This window comes from Lissotriton vulgaris, chromosome 3_2, assembly GCF_964263255.1.
Source record: "Lissotriton vulgaris chromosome 3_2, aLisVul1.2, whole genome shotgun sequence".
Lineage (NCBI taxonomy): Eukaryota > Metazoa > Chordata > Amphibia > Caudata > Salamandridae > Lissotriton > Lissotriton vulgaris.
The window spans coordinates 287,073,555-287,096,404 of record NC_141690.1 but is presented as its reverse complement, the minus strand read 5'-3'; the positions used below and the strand labels follow the sequence as shown (position 1 = coordinate 287,096,404).

Here is a 22,850-nt window from a genome sequence, read left to right as displayed (position 1 = left end):
TTAAGAGATTATGGTGTGCTGCTACATCAGTTATTGGGACGTATGCCAGTGCAATTAGTTTTTTAATTTCATATGCAAAATTGCTATTAGTTGCATATTCTACACTGAGCGTAGATTTTTGAAGGTGTCGCCAACTGCATTGATTAAAGTGGTAATTGCTGTGTGATGGTAGTTCTTGAGTATGGCTTGTATCATTGATTATTGAAAGTCTATGATATTTTTGGGAGGATAGTAATTATTAATTTCTTGATTTACTTTTGTTGAAAGTTCTACATGGGTTGTGGCCAGTGTGTTTGATAACATGGCATATATAAAGGGGATGTTGGTATTGTGATACAGTCCATGGATTGTATATAATTGGTAAAATGGTTTGGGACGTATTTTACATTTTTTGTCCATCATCCATATCTCACAATTCTGAAGTTTAAGTAAGTTTGTGGGAGTTGCATATAAAATAACTCTTTAATCGTTAGATTTATTGTCATAAAGTAGAAATTACTCTTCATTATGACTTACAGTGAGTTCAGGTGGTATTTGTATTTCACTGAAAGTTTTGGGGCTGGTGGGGTGGTAGCAGTTGCTTTTTTGCTGTAGCTATTAACCTTTTCAATGTGGAGACAGAGGGTAATTGGCCAGTTACATGTTCGGGAACTCTGGGGAGTACATCTTTTAATATTTCAGTAGTAGGTTTTGGAGAGATAATGCTAGCTTCTAAAGTGTCTCTCACTTCTATTTCAGCTATGTTAGGGGGTGGTTATGTTCCTTAACATGTAACACAGTAGTTTATTTTGGTGTAACCCTCCCATAAAATGCATTTGAATAATATTTGTTGCATTTCCAATGAATTTTGTTGCCTGTCTGTTTCTCCTGGGTGTAGACATATTCCATATAAAAATTTTCCTTTCTGGGAAGTTATGAATTTGGCACCTTCGGTGATTCTGATGTTTCAAATGCTATGAGAAATGTATATAAAAATATTAAATGTATTGTAATTTTTAATTGTGATACAGGTTTTTATATACAAAATTATACTTACATGTTTAAATATGTTGAACTTATTTTGACACTCAGGTGTTTCTATTGGTGCTTGCATTTAGTGTTTCTTTTGATTTCCTGTAATAGAAAAATATACATTTTAATAAATGTGTTTATTTAATTTTGGGGTTTGTATAGTTATTTGGAGATTTGGGTTGGGAATTTTACTTGTTTTAATAGTTTAAGTGAGATTTATACTTATTTATTTTGGCAAGGTGGTTTTGGGATGATGTTTGAAGGTAGTTGAGTATGTGTTGAAGTTTCGGTAGAGGAGATATAATTAAAAATATATATACGTTAATTATTTAGTTATTATAAAAAGTAATTTACAATTCTTTTATGCAGTTGTAATATTAAGGGGCCGATTCTGATCTGGGTCGGAAAGCTCTCCGACCGAGCTGGATCCAGAGTGTTTTCCGACCGAGCCGGAATCCTGCAGTCCGACCGAGCGAGTACGATGCAGCCGTGTGCTGCCGGACTCTGTTCGGTCGGACTCCCTTAGAAGTCGATGGGAGCCGGTCGTATGACGAGTACATGGGCTCCCATTGACTGAATGGGTACGTCTCGCACAAGGGCGCCCCCTATAGTGGGTACGCGTCTGTGCCATCCGTACGTACATGCCTGTTTTGGGTGTCTGAGTCGTAAGAATGCGGGTGACAGGGGGTCCGACGCGGACCACCAAAGGCATAGTCCCAGACATTTTGCCAGCCGGAAACTTCGGCTCGCACCAGCTGTCCGACTCGTGCTTTGTACTGGCTCGGTCGTAATTCGCATCGATTGCACGGTACGGTCGCCTTACGGACGAGTCGTATGGAGCGGTTTGGAACCGGAAACGACTCGGTTGGTGAATATCGCATTGTACTTGCTCGCGCGTACAGGTGTACGAGTCGGGCGGAAAAAACCCTTACGGCTCGAACTTTTTCCGGACGAATCTCTTTCGGGGCCCTTCCTACCCAGATTGGAATCTGACCCTTAATAGATATTTTACTTCATCATTGAAAGCTCTGAATACAACTTCAAATATTAAGTCCAGTGTTGCAGAAGCAATCCGGCAGAGATTCTCCTTCTTCTTGGTTTTGTTTTTGGAGCATAAAATAATGTTGAATTTTCTTTAGTTTATTTAGTGTTTGTTTAATTGTGCTTTCAATGTTATTGGGTTATTTTAGTTTTAAGGATTTTTCAATGGTTGTTACTAAGGTTTTCAATTAATTTGGCAGTTTTTCCCTTATGTAGGAAATGCTAATTAACGTTCAGTTGAACTTTTTTTTCTTCTTACTTTTATTTAAAAGTGTAATAGTATAATATTCGTATTTTATTTTGCATTGCATGTGTATTAAAAAATATTTCTTTTATATATAGTGTTTGTAAGTGTAATAAATTTGGTGAGTTTAAATGTTATTTTATTGAATTATAATTTATTTAATGTTATATTTATTTATTTATTTAATATGTGTGTGTGTTTGTGATATTGTTTATATTATTTATGTGATATATTGTGTTATTAAAAATATTTTTAAGGTGATATTAGTGTGATCTATATTTTTGTTATCGATATTTGTGTAATTTTGAATGTTAATTTAATGTTTTCAATATTAGTTGTGCCGATATTTTTTTGATCTATTAGTGATATTGATAGTTTGTTGATAATTTTGTCGATATTTATATACTTTTTAAATAAGTATGAAGTATCGATATTTGTCATCTCTATTTATGTCTCGCTAATTTTGTAGTTTGTTATTTTGAGTTTCGATGTTATGTCAATGATCCGAAATAAACATATATGCCACTATGCTTACTTATTTATGAGCAGAAGCGAGTATACATTAATTTGGACCGTAGTCAATCGTTTCCAGTCGATTTTTACGGGCAGGCATAAAGCATTATCGACTGTTTGGAAGGTTACTGAATTTTCAATTGTTTAAAACCGTGTCGAATGTATATGTATATCCTGCTCCCCTACAAAGCACTCTCATTGGCTAGGCCTCCTCCCCTCGCCTTTCTCCATCACATCCAGCCCCACACCCCCGAAGTATATACTTCTGTAGGCTGCCTCTAATCCTTTTTTACTTCTTGAAGTGAAATTCAGTAAATAGTGTGCAATTTGTAATAAATTCATTGTTATTGCGCTCAATCATTTTAAGAATATTATGGCGGGGTCAAACAGCCACTGGTTGAGGGAGGTTGGCACCAGTACCCTTCCTTTGTACAACAGGAATGTTTTTGTACAAATTTGTACCCCCCCAACCTGCCTTCAAGCAGAAAGCAGTAGGGGGCGTGGCTTGCGCGCCGCTTCAGCATGGCGTGTTGCGCTTGAGCTCCGAGGCGAGTTTGTCCCGTTGAGCTAATTTCTTAGTTTCTTGCTGCCCTTGTATGCGGAAAAGGCAACCCTCAGCAGCGGAACATGCAGAGAGCTGTTTGACGATTTTTTCCTGATGTTTTGGCCACCTGTTGCATGATTTCTGCCTAACGCTTCAGAGGCGCTCGTCTTCCTCACGAGCGGCCGCCATTTTCCCCGCTCTTGACGTTGCTGACATCTTACCTCAGATGCGCCGCTTTGGATACAATTTTGCAGTGCCACTTCGCTGCCCAGTGCGTTTCCTCTATGCGACCTACAACTGGTAACATTTTTTTCCTTTTTTCTGTTATTTTATTGCTGCTTGGCTGGGTCTTAAGCTGCTCACGCGCTGTCTCTCTCAGAGCGCTTCTCTCACAGAGGTGTCGATATTTTTCCTACGAACTCATTACTGTGCTCCCCTGCTCTGCACATAATTTCGCCGCTAGTACTATCTTAGCGCACACTGAACTCTGTTTGCTATTCCTATTTTTGTGAGACATTCTGCGCAGCTTCTGTTTTTCATTTTCCCTCAAGTGGTATTATTGGAGTCTACTTCTTCAACACTGCAAATATGAATCGTTCTTCGACCACCAAAGACTCAAAGGATGTTGGCACGTCGTTGAAAAGACTTAAGTCAGTCTCTCCGACGCCCGAGTCTCCTCAGTCAGACACTACTTCCACATTGGACACGATATTAGCGCGCCTTAATGAAGTGCATGATATTGCGCAGTCAACAAAAACTAACAAAGACTTATTACAAGTGGAGGTGTCTGCTATCAGAAATGACTTTAAAGCCCTTTCTCTTCGTGTATCTGCTACGGAATCATGAATCAGTTGTGCGGAGGATGGTATACAAAAACAATCCAGATCCCTCAACCACTTGGAGCGCTCAATGGCGGCATTGCGCAGAGATCTCACTGAGCAGGAGGACCGAAATCGTAGATCTAACCTACGTATTTTTGGTTTACCGGAAGATTCAGAGAAATCATCTTCCTCTATGATAGAGTTTTTATCTCAGTGGATTCCGGACACCTTACAAATCTCATTCCACAGAGAGTTTGAGATAGAAAGAGCACACCGTGTTCCAACGTTTCGGCCTAAAGCGGCAACCCAGCCAAGAGCAATCATTTTTAAACCACTGCGACATCAGCATACTGAATTGATTCTCTCTCATATGAGGAAGGCTAAGCAGGTCATCTGGGATGGTCATCGAATCTCCATTTCTCAAGACTTTGCCAGAGACACGGTTATAAGGAGAAAAGGCTTCCTGAACCTTCGGAAACGTCTATCTGAAATGGGCATTCTTTTTTCGTTTTCTGGTCCTTCAAAGTTCCGCATCACTTATAAAGGACGCTCTAGAATTTTCGATGAGCCAGCGGACTTGGCTACATTCCTGGACAACCAGTTGGAGATAGAGATGGAGATCCAAAGAGCAACGTCGCAGACTCCTGGTGCCTCGGGCACTTGAACTGTCTCCTGTTTGTTTCTAGATGTATTTTTCTGCATGCCTGATTCTTTCCTCTCTCCCGTTGAGCTTATCTGTCGGTCTTACCTTCTGGGAATGTTCGTGTTAATTCTGTTCTTCTTCTATCCATACTGCTTTCATTTTTGTCTGTCTCCCTTGCATTATACTTGCCTGTCTTACTCATGGTATTCTTCCTGGACGTACCCTGTTGTATCTTTCCACTGTTTTCTTACTCTTCTATGCTACTTAATTTCCTGGTATGTTTTACCTATTTTGTTCTTCTCTTTCATGATCATGCCTTTTGTTTTGGTTGGTTTTTCTCCTCTATTCAGAGCTTCTTGTCCATATTCTCTCTCTTTTATTTCTTACATGTCGTCTTTCAACGTTTGCGTTACTTTTTTTTGGTTACAGGTCATTTTCTATCTCTCTTTATCTGCCTATTCTGCTATTTTTCCACATTTATTTTCTCATACGTCTCTATATTTTTTGCTTCTGCAATTCAGATTCATAGTATTGTTATATACATTTATAGATTGTTCTTTAATTATGTTGTTCTCTTTTAGAATATACATATTGTTCGCCATGCATATATCTACTGTTCATGATTTACCTTTTATAATTATTTTGTTTACCAATTATTCTAATAGTGTTGCTTAATATTGATATTTCTCTTACAAAGATGCTATTATTATACATTTGAGTGTAGTAATTTCTTCTTTATCAGTTTTGATATTTACATTATTACGCTATCTTGCGATGCTATGTTTTGATTGTTACCAGTTCCGATTTTTTCCTGCTATTAGCTACTATATTTCAGTCTGGGCTATTGTTATTACTCACTTTTGCTCCTAGTACGGGTCCCTTGCTCGCCTTTTCCACGTTCTCCCTTGCATGATGTTGGTCTCTTTTAGGCCTCCCCTTCTGCTTCTTCTCTCTCTCCTTTCTATTCTCTTTTCATCTCTTCTTTCTTTTTCTTTCTCCTGGTTTTCCCACATGGACGCTCCCTCACTGTTTCTTTTGTTTGCTGGTTGGTCCCTTGTATTTATGACGTTGGTTCTTTTTCTGTTATCAGTGTTGTCTCTTTTTTATCTTTATTTATTTCCATGCCGGGTTTAAATGTTTTATCCCTTAATGTTTAGGGTTTGAATCACCCAGTGAAGAGGTCGAAAATCTTAGATTACTGTAGGTCTCTGTCTGCAGATTTGGTTCTCTTTCAAGAGTCCAAGATTTCTAATAAAGAAGCGTTGTTTTTGAAGAAGGAATGGGTTTCGGATGTTTCTTGCTCTGATGCCTCTGGCAAACGAAATGGGGTTGTTACATTAATTTCAAAGAACTCTGGTTTATCGATACTCTCTTCTGATCATGATTCTGAGGGTCGGTGGCTGCTATCTAAACTGTCGGATGGACAACACGATTTATATGTTATGAATATCTATGCTCCGAATATTGATGAACCGGCTTTTTGGAAATCCATTACCAAAAAATTAAATGACACCCCACACGCTGGTAATCTCATTGTTGGCGGCGATTATAACTTACCGATGGACCCTCTCTTAGATAGGAACTCTGCTTTTCAGTTTCGCCCTCCTAAATCCCACAAACAAATGCTTAATATGTGTTCCATTTCTCACCTTCAAGATATTTGGCGTCTCCATAATCCCACTGGTAGTGATTTTTCTTTCTTTTCTTCGCCTCATTCTTCTTTCTCTCGTATTGACTATCTCCTAGTTCATTCTTCTCTTGTTTCCTCTTCCTCTTCTCCGCTTATACACCCCATTTTGGTTTCAGATCATGCTGCTGTCAGTTTTACGTTGTCATCCTTTGCCCCTAAACCACGCGCTCGTTCATGGAGATTAAATACTGAAGTGTTACATGATTCCTCTCAGGTTGATGAATTTTCTAATGCTATAGACACTTTTTTTCGTGAAAACGAAGGTTCTGTCTCTTACCCAATCGTTCTATGGGACTCCTTTAAATGCACTTTCCGTGGTCAGGTTATTAAATGTATGTCCAAACGTAATTCAGATATTAAAAAAGAACTTACAGATTTATCGTCTGAAATTAAAACTCTGGAAGCTTCCTTTCGGCATTCTAAGGATCCAACTTGTTTACAACAAATAAAGCTACTAAAATACAAATATAATACCATTGTAACTAAAAGGGCCCATATTGGTGTCCAAGCTCAAAAATCCAAGAAGTTGCTCTTAAAGAATCGGGCTGGGAAACTGTTGGCTGCTACCTTAAAATTTCAAGATTTCTCTTTTAAGTCCTCGCAAATCTCTTCTATTACTGATCACACCGGTTCTAAAAAATTCCAAACAGGGGAAATACTTGAAGTTTTTCCCGACTTTTATAATAAATTGTATACCCCTTCTAACCAATCCTCTTTTGACATATGCCAAGATTTTTTAAAATCGGTTCCGATTCAGTCGGTCTCTGAGGATGATCGTTCTTTTCTAAATAAACCTATTTCCCCCGAAGAAATAGTGTCTGCGATCAAGGCTACTCGTTCTGGTAAAGCTCCTGGCCCTGATGGCTATCCAATACTATTTTATAAAACTTTTCTCCCTTCGCTTGTCCCTACGTTGCAATCTGTCTTTGATTCTTTTGTTAAGGATGGATCTGTCTCTGGTACGGCTGCTGAAGCCACCATAGTTGTGATCCCGAAAGAGGGAAAAGATCATTCGGATCCTAAAAACATTCGACCTATTTCTCTCCTTAACATGGAAGCAAAGATTTTTGCTAAAATCCTGGCTAAAAGATTAGAATCCTTTATTCCCCATCTTGTACATCCTTCCCAAACTGGTTTTGTTAAAGGTCGTCTTGCAAGGGACAATGTACGCACTTTCTGTCATATTATCGGTGCTGCCAAGCGGTCTCAACTTCCTGCCGCGGCCTTGGCCCTTGATGCGGAAAAGGCCTTCGACAAGGTCTCTTGGCCATTCCTTCGAGCTGTCTTATGCGCGCATAACCTTGTAGACTCTTTCATTAATATGGTAATGTCTTTATATTCCCAACCTAAAGCTAACATTAGAGTCAATGGTGCTACGTCTTCGTTTTTTAATCTTTACCAGGGCACGAGACAGGGCTGTCCCTTATCCCCACTTTTATTTTTATTATCTATTGATCCTCTTCTTCGTTTGATTGAACTACACCCGGATATTAAAGGTTTTTCTTTTGGTTCTCACTGCCTTAAAACTGCTGCATACGCGGATGATGTTCTTATTTTCTCAGACGATATCGCCTTAGCCATCCCTGCTATTTCTGACACCATCTCCTTGTTCTCAACGGTCTCGGGTTATACCCTATATAAGGATAAGACAGAGATGTTTCCTCTTAATGCCTATTGTTTTCCTGCTCATATGGGCTCGGCTGGCTTTAAGTGGCAGGCTACACATCTGAAGTACTTGGGAATCTATTTTTGTTCTACTCTTTATGCCACCGTTGCTTATAATGAATCTCAGACTCTCCTCAAAGTGCGTCGTCTATTGGATACGTGGTCTCCGAAACATATCTCATGGTGGGGTCGCTTACAAACTCTAAAAATAATGATCACGCCGATTATTAATTTTGTTTCCTCCATGCTTCCGCTTAAATTATCCGATTCCTTTTTTCGAGATATTGATGGTCTGACTTCTAAATTTCTGTGGAATGATAAACGGGCTCGATTGTCGTATACATTTTTACGTCGACCTTGTGATATGGGAGGTTGTAACTTTCCCGATTGGGAGAAATACCAAACTGCATTTTTGGCCTCTCAAGGTGCTTTATGGTTCTCTCCTCCAACTCTTCATGTTCCCTCCTGGTTGCTCATAGAGCAGAAATTAGCATCACCTTTACCTCCTGCCTCTTTCTGTACTACTTCTACCTTGCATATTCTGTTTTCCCGTTCTATCATTATTGATACAATTGTTGCGGTCAGGAAATTAGATAAAGTGGCAATTCCTCTACATAAAACTAGGTGGTCATCTATTTGGCGGAACTCCAAAATTAAGCTTAATACTGATCCCACCCTCATGTCTTACTGGGCAGACAAAGGAATCCCTCTTGTTCAGCATCTTTATAGTGTTTCTGGTGAACCATTACCTTTCTCAACCTTGGCTCAAAAGCACTCTTTAACATCTTGACTTTTATACTTTTCTTAAAATCAAGGTAGCCGTTTCTAAAGTTCGTCTTCATCCCTCTTCCTCCTCCATTTCGCTTTTTCACATTTGGCTCAAATCTGGTCATGTTGCCTCCAAAATTTATAAATTTTTGTCCTCTGCTTCACTTCCTGCACAGACGGTTGCGCAGCAAAAATGGTCACGCCATTTTGATAACGCTATTACAGACCATATTTCTCCCGAAGCTTGGCAATCCATTGGTAAACTAGCTCTCCGTAATAAAATAGCTCCTTCCCTAATGCAATCTAAGTTTTTCTCTATCAATCTCCTCCATTGGACGCCTGTGCGTCTTCATTCGCTCAACCTTAAAGACGGCGACCTCTGCTGGAGTTGCGGTTTGGTGGCAGGCGATTATCCTCATATGTTTTTTCATTGCTCCTTGCTTCAACCTTTTTGGGACCTCATTCAGAGACATTTATCTCTTATTTTTAACATTGAGCTCCGACTTTCCTTTCCTTTAATATTATTAGGCCCATTGGCTGCTCCTACTCCTCTCCCTTTAGACCCTTTAGAATTACAGCTACTGGATCTTCTCCTGACTGTAGCGGTCAAAATCATTCTTATGGAATGGAAATCTTTTTCGTCGGTCTCTTATCATACGTGGTGGGCTTGGGTATCCTTTTTACGCAGTGCCCACACCTCAGTTGACCAGGCACAGCTTTCACCTTCCATTTCTAATGGGGTTTGGACAGCCTTGGACGATTATATGGAGTTGTCCTCGAAAGGTTTGGTCCCTCAGTTTCCTTTTGATTTGTCTGTCTAATGGTTGTCTGTTTTTGTTCTAGGTTGGGTCAGTCCTGTGGGAATCCTTCGTCCTCTTCTTTTTCTTCTTTCCTCTTCTTTTCTCTTTCCTGTCCTCTCTTCCCGTTCATCTTTTCTATTGCTCTCTCTCTTCTTTCCTTTTTTCTTTCTTTTATTCTGATACCTCCCTTGTCCCCATCTTCGAATTTGATAGTGATACGTTTGCTTATTGTTTGATAAAGGCCATTATTTGGTCAGATCCTCTACCAATAATCGATTGATTTTTAATTTTATATACAGCTATTTTATTTACTTCTCAAGTCTAGCCCATGTTTGTATTTTTCTCTTGTGTCAAATTGTATCACTTATATTGTATTTGGTTCTTACTATTTTGATTATTATTTCTCTCAATAAAATCTTCTTGAAATCAAGCAGAAAGCAGTATTTAGCAGGTTAGCAGCCACATCGGCCCATCCTGAGGCAACCTTTGAGTGATCCGGTCCATGTAATCCGTATGAAATCCGTGTTTTACGATTCATTTTTACTCCTGTCTTCACAGCATTGAGGAAAATGATATCCCCTCCATATGGCACCTACAAGCATTTATGTGATCAGCTGCACTTCTTAAGAGACGTGGATGCCAAAGGTCATCACCAGGGAATGGGGGGGAATGAAAAAACTGCCACAGAGATGATTTCATGAACCAGTTGCTGCCCAGACATGTGTAGCTTCCAGTGCTTCCAGACTCCCTTCCTGCTTCAACTTCTATGTCAGAAAGAAACATTTACTAAAGTGAAGAGGAAGTTATGCAAGGAGGATCTAAATCATGATCGTTCCCAATCTGGATGACATTGTGTTGTGGTCAGCAGGGCACTATTGTTTGACCCATAAGAGAGAGCCGTGGGCTCAGGAATCTTCTTCCTCATGGCGGTGGCGCCTTCAGGCAACGTTGATATGTGTGGCGTTTGTTATATTGTGAATTTCTAGAGCTGCCTACCACCAGGGGTCTCTGGGCTCTACTCTGAATGCAAGAGTAATCAGTACAGGCAATCCCTTCTTATAGGTCTATAAACACCTTTCAAAGCACCAAGTTTTCAGCTAAATGCAAAATTTAAGTAGAGATGTTTTCAGTCATAAACGAGTAACGGGAGCAATATTAAAAGTGTATCGTGGTTCGAGAAGCAACGTCTTTCCAACTTAGTCCTGTGAAATCTAGGGAGAGCTAAATAATTGTTGAAAATCTGAAAGTTCTTGTAGGAAGATTTCATTGAAGCTGCTTTTGAATCCCTACACTGAGGTTTGTGAACGATCCATATGGGCGATCTCAAAGGGAGCCAATCGAGCGTCGCCTATGGGCTGCTGGTCTCACAGGTAGTTGTACAGTTGTTTGGCAACATAACCTTCCAATATCTTGGCAGCGAAAGGACACCAGGATATTTGTCAGAATGTTTTTCAGAATGGAGTGTGTCGCCAGGGGCTTCTTGAGGAGAGTAGTAGCTCTGGCATATTTTAACGCCAACAGGTCAATGTCATTATCCAAAAATGCATTGAGTCCGGACATTGGCAGACTTCCTATTGCTTGCCTGAGTTGTTTCAAGGCCGCAAATGGTTGCTTCAAAAGAGTTCATGTAGTCCTTTATTTTAAAAAAAAGTAGAGAACATCTTGAGAGAAACAGCCTGAGATGAAGAAATTGTCTCTATGGAAGGAAAATTTAATTTATCAATCCCCTTTCTTAAAATTTTAATTTTTTTGAAAAAGTAAACATTGAGCTGATTCTTTTTGAAGACGTATGGCACCGTAAGACCTACTCTCTGGACAGAGACAAATACCCTGTACTTAAGCAAGAAAATATAATTGATACAAAACCTACAGAAATTTCTAACAAAGTTTAACATACAAGAAGAAGGGATAAGTCATGCTGTGCTTCTGAAGTTTAAAGCAAAATTAAAAGTGCAAGTAAATTAAAATTATTTGGGGACAATCAGAACGAATTCATAAATAAAATGATCAAAACCTATGGTAGCCTCTGAACAAATTCTAGGTCCCGCCGCACCATATTCGGACTCACTGGCAGACAAGCACGCAAATAAAACGTCTCAACTCTGCTTTCAGCTGGGGTCAGTTGGTGCTGCGATAATAAACACTTAGTAAGGCTTTGAGGACACACAACTGGATCCCTAATGCACCTGATATTTAGCCGTCCTCGTCTAATTAGCATATGTAAGTCTCTGCTGGGCTCACATTTAATCGTATGAATATGAGAAGGACCAGAAAAACCATGTCAGCATGCTTCACGGGCATGGGCTACTATCTCATTTTCCAGTTGGTAAAATGTACAGATATAGCCATCATGCAAATGGGAAACTGGACATCGAAGCAGCATGATCGACGTTGCTTATGCAAAAATCCGATTTGATAGTGCTATTTGTTTTATTTCATTTTTAGCCACAATGTTTTATTGCAGCTATTCACCGCAATCATGTTATGTAAACTTTTTATGATTTAAATTAATTTACAATAAAATGAGTAATCTTTAGTTGAAGGTGGGTGGTGTCAGAGCGGTATTAACTGTAAAACTGTTTTATGAATGTTGGTAGAAGATGTTATCTTTAGTATAAGTTCCTAATGGGACAGTATTTCATCTTTATACATGTCCTCATCATCAATTGAATGTACGGCTCGCCAGCCGCCTTCATTTGTTTTGTTCACTTTGTATTCTTGAACAAAATACAGAACAACGTTTTTTCTTTGTCTGAGGCACCTAGGGCAAGTAAATATCTAAGGTAAAAACAGCCAATCATTAAAAGCGAACGCATGCTTGCCACCAGGAAGCTTGACTTCTCTAACAAAGCTGTTATCTGTGCATCATTTAACATTGTCCAGTGCTGACCACTTGATAAGCCATTGGTCATACTAAAGACAGGGAGTTATATTAACATCCTGGATTGGAAAATCCAAGGTCCAAAGGTAAATCGGAGAGTGACCTTTCTCATTAGTGGGAACTTTAATATGTTTGAAAAGATTAAAGGAGGTCAGTAACTCAGTGAAGTTTTCAGCCCTGTGGGCCATAATTCGACCAGTCAACCTTAAATTAAAATCTCCCACTGCTAAAAGCCAAGCTCAGGCGGAGAGAGTGGTGCTAATCAAATAATTTATAATCATTCAAATTACCTGTATCATTAGGTTTGATAAGTGAGGATAATTAATATAAAAAAATCACGTAATCCTATACAAAACAGTAGTTTGTCAGATCTATACTGGGGACTTCCCGTTGAGTGACCTTTAAATGATTCTTAAAAATTAGTGCCACATGGCGGATCGCTCTTTTAGACTGGCAGTTTGGACAGAAGACTTTGTTGCCCTCAAGGGTTGCAGTGATCAGGTCTGGCTTAGAACAATCATTAGGCCAAGCCTCTGATAACAGCAAGAAATTCTTAATTCTTGCTGTTGCATTCAATAAAGTGTCTTATCCACTGTGTGTGTTTGGTACATGTTTGAATGAGTAAACGTAATGGCACAGCTGGGTCGCTATGAAGGGCTGAACCTGAGTTAGCAATATTATAACACGTGATCATCAGCTTGTGTCATCTAGAGACAGTGCTGGGTTATCGCAGGCAGGCAAGGTTTCATACGAGTAACTAAGAAAACCAGATTAATGACTGGACGCTGTCCTATTCGATCATGTGGACTTGCCCGACCAGCTCAGTAGCAATGTTGGGCTTCATGCCTGGTCAGAGCATAATCTCTGGAGCATAGAAAAGACAAGTATCCACACGACCAATGGAAGCTATGCACAGACCTAACAACCTGATCACTGCGACACCCACTCTAGACTAGACTAAACTGTTGCCTCTGCTCTTTCCACCGGTCAAAGGTAAATGCGCAGCCACAGAGTGAGTTAAAAGTCAAAACTTTAAAAAAACATAGCTTGTAGTGTAGTTCCTAGTTTCCCACTAGGCCCTGCGCATTGGAATAACATAAACAGCAGTATCGACGTAGAAGTGCGGATCTTCCAGGCCTCTACTGACTATGCTAAACTTAAATGGGTTTGTTACCAACTAGCTCAGAGGTCACTGGAAACTTTCTTCTCTGAATAGGAAGTGATCAGCTTCCCTGGCACAGACAAGAAGGGATTCAGCTTTCCAACAACCGTGCAACATGACAACTTTGCTCCTCAGATTAAGAGTCAATCTCTAGGGTCGTGTGAAACAATAGACAGTTATTTTACTCAGTCAGGTTAGTGCAGATTACTTTCACAATATGTAGAGAATAGAGAGACGGGCGTTTGTCAATAAAGGGTTAACATTTATTGAACAGTCTTTCTTCTCGTACAAGAGAAATGTATTGCCACAATTGCAAGACTTGTTATGATAAAAAGTACGTACAGTAAGATAAGTATTGCAAGATAATACTGTAAAAGCATTGATATGGTTTCTTAGCCATACAATGGTTTAAAAGTAATAAAACATATATACATTCATATATACATTAGGCTAAAATACTCAACTGGTGCTTCTAACTACGCCTACCCCAGTGTACCTGACCTAAGCCTAATACGTGGGAGGGGAGTAAGTAAGTAGCTCTAAGTTAAGTTGGTTTTGCCAAGTTTTGCTTCAAGAATTCTCTTCTAAGGGTTTAGTCAACACCATACCTCTGAATAGAATGATGGAGGTCTGGTATCTCCTTCAGGGGGAACTCGGTATCCCAGTCACCCGCGAGGGCAGACTAGAAACGCTGGAGCTGGATTTCTCTGCAGGAGAAAGGCAGCGTCTCTCTTCAGCTCGTCGAGGAGGAGGAGGGGGGACAGCGTCCGCGGGTAGCTGGCATCTGCTGGGCTTCTTCGCAGAGGGACGGCTGTTCAGCTCCTAAGCTCACCACACCATCGTTCGCGCTTTAGCAGCGATAATGGTATCAGTAGCTTCACCAACAGCAACGGGGCAGCAGCATCATCAGCGTACTGCATACAGCATACAACAGCAATGGGACACCAGCAATTGCTTAAGGCAACGTTGGTAATATTTATACCTGACAGGTGCCTGGTTTGACGTAAGTTTGCTGGACATAAGACGTCAATCAAAGATGTCACTAGGAAGTGATAGCTATCAGTTGCTCATTAGAGTTCCATTACTAATCAAAACACAGCAAGCGGGGATTTCCAGGTTTGCTGAGTTTTTATCTTGTTGAAGAACTCGGAGTGTTAATCTAGGAATATCAGATAGTGACTTCTGCTCTGTCATTGCACTAATTGGTTGCAAAGGAAGTGGCAGAGAACTATTCTGGAATGTGGCTCTGTTCGTGTGAGGCCAGAGATGACTTTCTGAATATCGCACTTGAACGGTTATGCCAATATAGGGAATAAATGGATTTATAGCCGAATAGGGGCATAAGGTCACAGTATCGATCAGGAACCTAGACCTGCTTGAAGTCTTTCAGTAATTTCATACCTAGATTTAAAGCGGGCTCTGGACCGTATTCATTTTGAATCTGTTTTAGCACTTCTGGTATTACCGCCATAGACGGAACACTGTGTGTTTTTGTGTAAATGGAAGCAAAGACTGTACCCCAAGTGTCACAGTCCTCCACGTGTGGTGCGATTCCCATAGGAAGGCAGATTGTCAAGATTCTGTGTTTCTCTATAGGGGTAGTATCAGGAAATACTGCCTCTGTTTGAGTGATTTTCTGTGCTAACCAGAAAGGAATTTGTTCCCGTTTTACGGGTGTTTTACCAAGACATGACTGTATGTTCTGTGGTGTGATTTTATTAGTGTTCCCCTGATGAGGGGTCAGCTGTGGTACATTAACAGCTGGCTGGACTGTTGCAGTCCGCATTACATATTGGACGAATTGCCTATGTATTTTAATTAATGTTTTTAGCTGTACTAACAGCTCTTCTCTAGACATTCTAGCAATGTCAGGATGTGGTGTGTAGCTGGCTAGAACCGGCCACGTTGCTCCTGGTCTACCTAGTGGACCGAGCCTGGTAATATGATCATTGTGTTTTAAGGCGCCATTAAACCAGAGCAGGTGCTCTTGGAATTTTAGTGGGATTTCAGTCTCCTCGAAAGGAGCGTACTCTTCCGGAGGTTCCTCTATTTTGTAATAGTGAAACTCTTTTGTTGTAGCGTTTGCCGCTGGAAAGTTTATCCATGAATAGAATACCTCTGTCTGCCGATATTCGTGAGCCTCTATCACGAAAATTACTGTACCACCTTGTGGTGTCAGTCCGTTCTCTATAAGTTTTAACGTTATAGATTTTCTTAAGTGGACCGGGATGATAATAGCATCCAGGTCTGTGTGTTCGGGACCTTGCTGAGTCGCATCTGCTGCGGCCCCAGTGGTTCCGTTTTCTCCTGGCATTGTATAAATGCAGGTTTTGCAGAGTTGGTCTCCAAGGAGACAAAGATTAGGTGCACAATATTTTGGAACACTGTATCCTTCAACGTTGAATAAACCAGAGCTTTACATAGGAATCTCTTCCTACTGAGTTCGGGCGGATTTTAACCTTTCACCCACTCCAGACGTGTATTGGAGTATTTACGGGAGAAAGGGGTCTGTGTGAAATATGCACGACTGAGTTACTCTAACGTCTTGCGTTAGTTTATCGACTTACCAAACGTTTGGGTGCCATGTAGTGTAGTTCCTAGTTTCCCACTAGGCCCTGCGCATTGGAATAACATAAACAGCAGTATTGACGTAGAAGTGCGGATCTTCCAGGCCTCTACTGACTATGCTAAACTTAATTGGGTTTGTTACCAACTAGCTCAGAGGTCACTGGAAACTTTCTTCTCTGCATAGGAAGTGATCAGCTTCCCTGGCACAGACAAGAAGGGATTCATCTTTCCAACAACCGTGCAACATGACAACTTTGCTCCTCAGATTAAGAGTCAATCTCTAGGGTCGTGTGAAACAATAGACAGTTATTTTACTCAGTCAGGTTAGTGCAGATTACTTTTACAATATGTAGAGAATAGAGAGACGGGCGTTTGTCAATAAAGGGTTAACATTTATTGAACAGTATTTCTTCTCGTACAAGAGAAATGTATTGCCACAATTGCAAGACTTGTTATGATAAAAAGTATGTACAGTAAGATAAGTATTGCAAGATAATACTGTAAAAGCATTGATATGGTTTCTTAGCCATACAATGGTTTAAAAGTAATAAAACATATATACAGTCATATATACATTAGGCTAAAATACTCAACTGGTGCTTCTAACTACGCCTACCCCAGTAAACCTGACCTAAGCCTAATACGTGGGAGGGGAGTAAGTAAGTAGCTCTAAGTTAAGTTGGTTTTGCCAAGGTTTGCTTCAAGAATTCTCTTCTAAGGGTTTAGTCAACACCATACCTCTGAATAGAATGATGGAGGTCTGGTATCTCCTTCAGGGGGAACTCGGTATCCCAGTCACCCGCGAGGGCAGACTAGAAACGCTGGAGCTGGATTTCTCTGCAGGAGAAAGGCAGCGTCTCTCTTCAGCGCGTCGAGGAGGAGGAGGGGGGACAGCGTCCGCGGGTAGCTGGCATCTGCTGGGCTTCTTCGCAGAGGGACGGCTGTTCAGCTCCTAAGCTCACCACACCATCGTTCCCGCTTTAGCAGCGATAATGGTATCAGTAGCTTCACCAACAGCAACGGGGCAGCAGCAGCATCAGCGTACTGCATACAGCATACAACAGCAATGGGACACCAGCAATTGCTTAAGGCAACGTTGGTAATATTTATACCTGACAGGTGCCTGGTTTGACGTAAGTTTGCTGGACATAAGACGTCAATTAAAGATGTCACTAGGAAGTGATAGCTATCAGTTGCTCATTAGAGTTCCATTACTAATCAAAACGCAGCAAGCAGGGATTTCCAGGTTTGCTGAGTTTTTATCTTGTTGAAGAACTTGGAGTGTTAATCTAGGAATATCAGATAGTGACTTCTGCTCTGTCATTGCACTAATTGGTTGCAAAGGAAGTGGCAGAGAACTATTCTGGAATGTGGCTCTGTTCGTGTGAGGCCAGAGATGACTTTCTGAATATCGCACTTGAACGGTTATGCCAATATAGGGAATAAATGGATTTATAGCCGAATAGGGGCATAAGGTCACAGTATCGATCAGGAACCTAGATAAACACCCAACAAGCTCACATCTAGCAAACAGCTCAAGCCCCCTTGTGGCATCAAGGCACAAGGTCAATACATAAATACCTTTATTTACTCACATCAGTCGTTTCAGGTAATGATTAGCAATACCCTGCAGTCTATCTTATGTCTCTTTGAGACAAATGCTGCCTGTCATTTAGCATGTTCATATTCTGTGTCTTAGTGACAAGTGATGCAGGGGCTAGCGGCCTCCTGATCATTGACTACGTTGAGTACGACATTTGCATCGCAATGCATGCTCGCTGTGCCCCACATTTATTTACACTCTTCAATTGATCAGCCTGCTCACCGCTCTATAACCGCATTATCATAGTCAATCGATAACGAAACGGAGGTAGCCTTTTCCCATTTTTAATGTCTGTGCCTGCAGAAGAGGTCCCCCTCCAATGAGACAGTTGGGTTAGGAACCCTGTAAATGTAGGGTAGGTGACTACCTCGCGAGAGTATGTTCACCTTTTTCTGCACTCCTGTTGTGTGTGTTGCTTAAATTCATGTGTGCGACACAGCTTTTGCTTTTAAAAAGGATGAATGGGACATTATTTCTCAACATACATCTGTCGGTGCTCAAACCAGTCTTTAATAATGATGGCAAAGCCCACCAAAGGCTAGGACTGGGAGCAGTGCAGTCCCGATACGGATTTTGGTTCTCCCCGACTGGACAAGTATCTATCACATTTAAGTTCAATTCCATTAGTCAAGGCTGTAGCTTTCTCAAAGCAGGACAGACACAATTTGGAGAGTGTAAGGTTTATATAAGGAATTAGTAAACAAAATAGAGGAAATATGCCATCAATAATGTTAGTAGCAAAGCATACAATTCATAAGTACAAAGAACTTTGTAGAGTTCTATATGAAATCCGGCATAGATTTCCCATTAAAGAGTAGGACATAGGGTTCCCGGGGTACAGAGAAAAGCCAGTTCTTATCATAGAACTTTAGAACATGGTTTCAAAATATTACTATACAAGTACATGGTTCACAGGATATGCACCAATGAGGAACAAGCAAGAAGCAATATTTTACTACAGAATACATTGGAAGATTCTCTCGTTGTTGTATAACATTGAGCTCAGTCATCGTCACTGTTTATTCAAGCATGGGAGTTGATACATTATGCCAAAACCTCTCAGAGCGCTCTCCATCTATCTGTGTAAAGCTTGCAATTCTTTATTTAGAAAAAGAAGTATCAGCACTTGTTATCACATGGTATATTATGGCATTAATTCACAATGGAGGACAGTATAAACACAGCGTATGTTAGCATAAGCTTGGTTTCTAATGTATACAAAGCAAAGAGTAAAAACCAGCTCTCACATCCATATGAAGTTTTATCCCTGCCCCGAGTATTCTTAAAATAAAGCGAACTCCTTTGGTAAAATGAAGAGGGAGTTTTATGTTCGGTTTGAATCTCGCATCATTTATTTCGATCTCCCTCACCCTAATGTTGAGACCAGTATGATGGTAATATCTTATCATGGTGGGACGGACTCGCCAATAAGGAAGCAGGCCATAATAATATGGGTGAGTCTTTTCCATCCAAATCTGTGTGGGGGGGGGGTTCATGTTGGACTACAACACTTTCTAAATTGGATAAGACCTGTTTTTGAAAGAGAGAACACAGGCTACTGACAACGCAGGCGTAAAGATGAAGTCTAGGTAAGACTCGTTGGTTGGAGCCATTATCAGCTGTCATGTTGTATGTTTCTGGTCTAACCTCTTTCCTGCCTGTCAAGTATTGAAGTGTTCAATGTACAGAAATGCTACAATAGCAATGTTTTAGAGTGTCACAGCTGGTTGCTTGGGAGATATGTAAATAGCATTACATCAGAATGAAGGATGTAATTCAAACTCCCTAGCTGTAGATAACATATTGTGTGATTTCATTTGTAATCAAAAATGTCTTATTTTGCACCCACTTAATCACTTGTTTACCATTTCTTTAAATCTGGCAGAGAACAAAACCTCAGTTGGCATATCAGTCAGTAATCGAAGAAATAGTGCTGTAAGAGTGGACATACGTGAGCCGTTGTCAGTGAAAGCCACAAAGATTGATGAGCTGTGTTATGAGTGGAGGGCAACCAGCCTGAGCAGACTGCGGAGAAGCTTGAAGATGAAGCCGCTTCAGGGACACAAAGACTGTGTAAGTGTCCTGAAAGAGACCATAGACCTATCTACACCATGTAACATGACGCACTGTGAGAATAGTTTAAGTGGATGTTACACCAATGCAATACATTCCAAAGCCTGCGAGGAAGGAGGTCTCTGTGCATGTGTGCAGTGCAAGATGAGTTACATGCACGAGTCGCTTCATCACCAACAGAAGGCCTTGCACACAGGAAAGAAACAGGGCACAGAACCTGAAGCTGAACCATACCTAGCTGGGCAGTGGTCATCTGGTGAACTGCGGAACGTGCACATAAATATGAAAGAACATGTATGTGCTAAACATGGGGATACTTTTAGTAAGGAATTTGACCTGACCAAACACCAAGAAGTGCCCACTAGGAGATGTTCAATTTCTACGCCTGGGATAAATTCTGAAATCCTGTCACCTGTCCAGAAATTCGAACAAAATAAGACACTTCAATTTGATGAATGTGGAAAGTGTTACACTGATAAAAAGGTCTTCTTGACCCACTGGGAACAACATTCAAGTGAGAAGTGGCATAAATGCCATGAATGTGGGAAGGAATTTAGGACGCAGAAGCTTTTGAACAGTCATCTTAGAAAGCACTTAATAGAGACACTTTATACATGCAATATATGTAAGAAGGGGTTCAGCGGTTACTCACAACTGACTGCCCATCAAGGAATGCATGCAGGAGAGAACGCATTCCTGTGTAGGGATTGTGGGGAGAGTTTCAGTGATGTCTCTTCCTTCATTCTGCATCATAAAATGCACCCCTTGAAGAAACCATACACATGCACTAAATGCAAGAAGAGTTACTCCAAAGCAAGTTTTCTCGCCATCCACCAGCTGAAACATGTGCGAAACAAGCCACACCAGTGCAGTGAATGTGAAGCATCCTTCACTAGTGCTTTACAGTTACGCAAACACCAGAAAAAGCATGCAAAGAAGAACTCCTTCTCATGTTCTAACTGTGGCAAGACGTACAGTCGATTATGTTCTCTAAACAACCATCAGGAGATTTATTATAAAAGCCTGTATACATGTACTGAATGTGGAAAGAGATTTTGCTATCAAATGCACTTACAAAAGCACCTGAAAGAGCATATAAAAACAGGGGGGGGAGAACACATCTGACTCCCAGAGATTGGCCCAAAGGGTGAAACAATATGTGCTACTGTACCCCAGTCAACCTGGCCAGACATGTTAAGGTAATGAGTCATCTGTTAAACACAAGGCTAAAGGCAAGCAGTATTGGATCAGCTGTGAATGAGGGACTGGAAATGAGGGTGCAGCAGTTACCAAATACAAAAGCAGAAATAAAAAAAGTCCAACTGAGCATCATGGTTTCACAGTCTATTAACTAGTCTCTTGGAGAATTAACACCCGCTGTAGCACAACTATTCAACTCCAAGTGAAACACAGTTTGTCAGTAAAGTTTCCTGATCAGAGCAGCCCAGTCATAACATCTCCACACGCAACAAAGTAAATCACCCGTCTGTAGGCGCAGGCAGACCAAAGTGATGGAGTTAAGTTTCTGATGATCGAGAGTCATATATGAGAAGAACATAGGATTATGGTCTGGGCAGCTGTATCAAGCATACATGCAATATTGTCACAGACATATGTCTGAACCAAAACAAATAAGGGTATGCTTCCTCACCCCCTGATACATCCCGATCTCTAAGGAGCACCTACTGAAATGTAATTAAGATATTAAACATTGTTACTAAGATTTATCAACTGAGAGGGTTTGAAGAAACTACAATTTGAGAAGAAACTAAACTGTTTGGAAAAAAGTCCCTAATAGGTGAATAGGGGCTGTTGGACTTCAGTCTCGAAATGATGTGTAGTAATTCATTTATTTTGTGTTATTTGTAAAGTGACATATGCCACACTAAGGCTGTCAGAGGAAATACAGCAAAGGAAAAGCATATCTGGGGTTTATAATGTTGTCCATTCGTAGTAGGTATTGTCGATGTAGAATGGCTCCAAGTACCTAAAAGTAAAAAAAAGACAACGTTCCTGAACTGAAAATCTTCCTGCTGTGGCACTGGGCCATTCTTTAGGTCAGAACCACTAATCGTGTAAGTGTTTTTTTTCTCCTCACAAATATTCAGAACTACAGTGTAATGCATTATTATAAACCAGTATTTCAGTTTTGAGGCACCTTTTGTGTTTGAAAAAATGAGCTGGATGGAGAAGTGAAGCACCGAGCAATCGTTAGGTAGGCACCTTTTTTTGAAAAATAATAGAGGGAAGCACTCACCACACACCCTTTATGAAATGAATATTATGTTAGCACTGGGTTAGATTGAAGTGGGGTAGATTGGAGTGGGGTAGGCTGGAGTGGGGTAGACTGGATTGCAGTTGGCAGATTGGGGCGGAATGAGGTGGTAAATTGGGGTGGGTAGATTGGGGTGGATGTAGTATGGGGTATGTCTTTGAATGTTCTTTTGTTGTAATGCTTTGAATGTATTCACCCGTGTGGAGCAAGCGCTGGTGGGAAGGTTCTATTGGCAAGGGCAGTTGCGATTTGACCTTCTGACCTGAAAGTCATTCCATGGCATGGGTGAAGCCGGAGAAGAATAAAGATATTTCTGAAACCTGAACACGGAGTGGTCTCTTTCACTCACTGTATTTGGTGACGAGGATTCGGATACCCCTAACATTATGCTGGAGCGGCATAACTTTTACAAGCATAAGCAAATGGAGGAGGAAAAGGTGATGGAATAAATATCTGCATTAAGAGTGATGGCAACCACTTGTGGGTTTGGTCCTTTGGCAGGTGACATTAGGGACCAACTGGTATTTAACTGTGCTCTGCTCAAGATC

The 22,850-nt window shown here is 40.7% G+C and overlaps 1 protein-coding gene across 1 annotated transcript in view; it reads left to right on the top strand.

Moving 5' to 3' along the window:
• Positions 1-22,624, top strand: part of LOC147725707 (uncharacterized) — a 175,212-nt gene extending 152,588 nt beyond the window's left edge. Inside the window, exon 3 of the mRNA XM_086964387.1 lies at positions 19,840-22,624. Coding sequence (XP_086820513.1) covers positions 19,840-21,152 — 1,313 coding nt within the window. The 3' untranslated portion in view covers positions 21,153-22,624. The remainder of the gene's footprint in view (positions 1-19,839) is intronic.
• Positions 22,625-22,850: the final 226 nt, after the last annotated feature.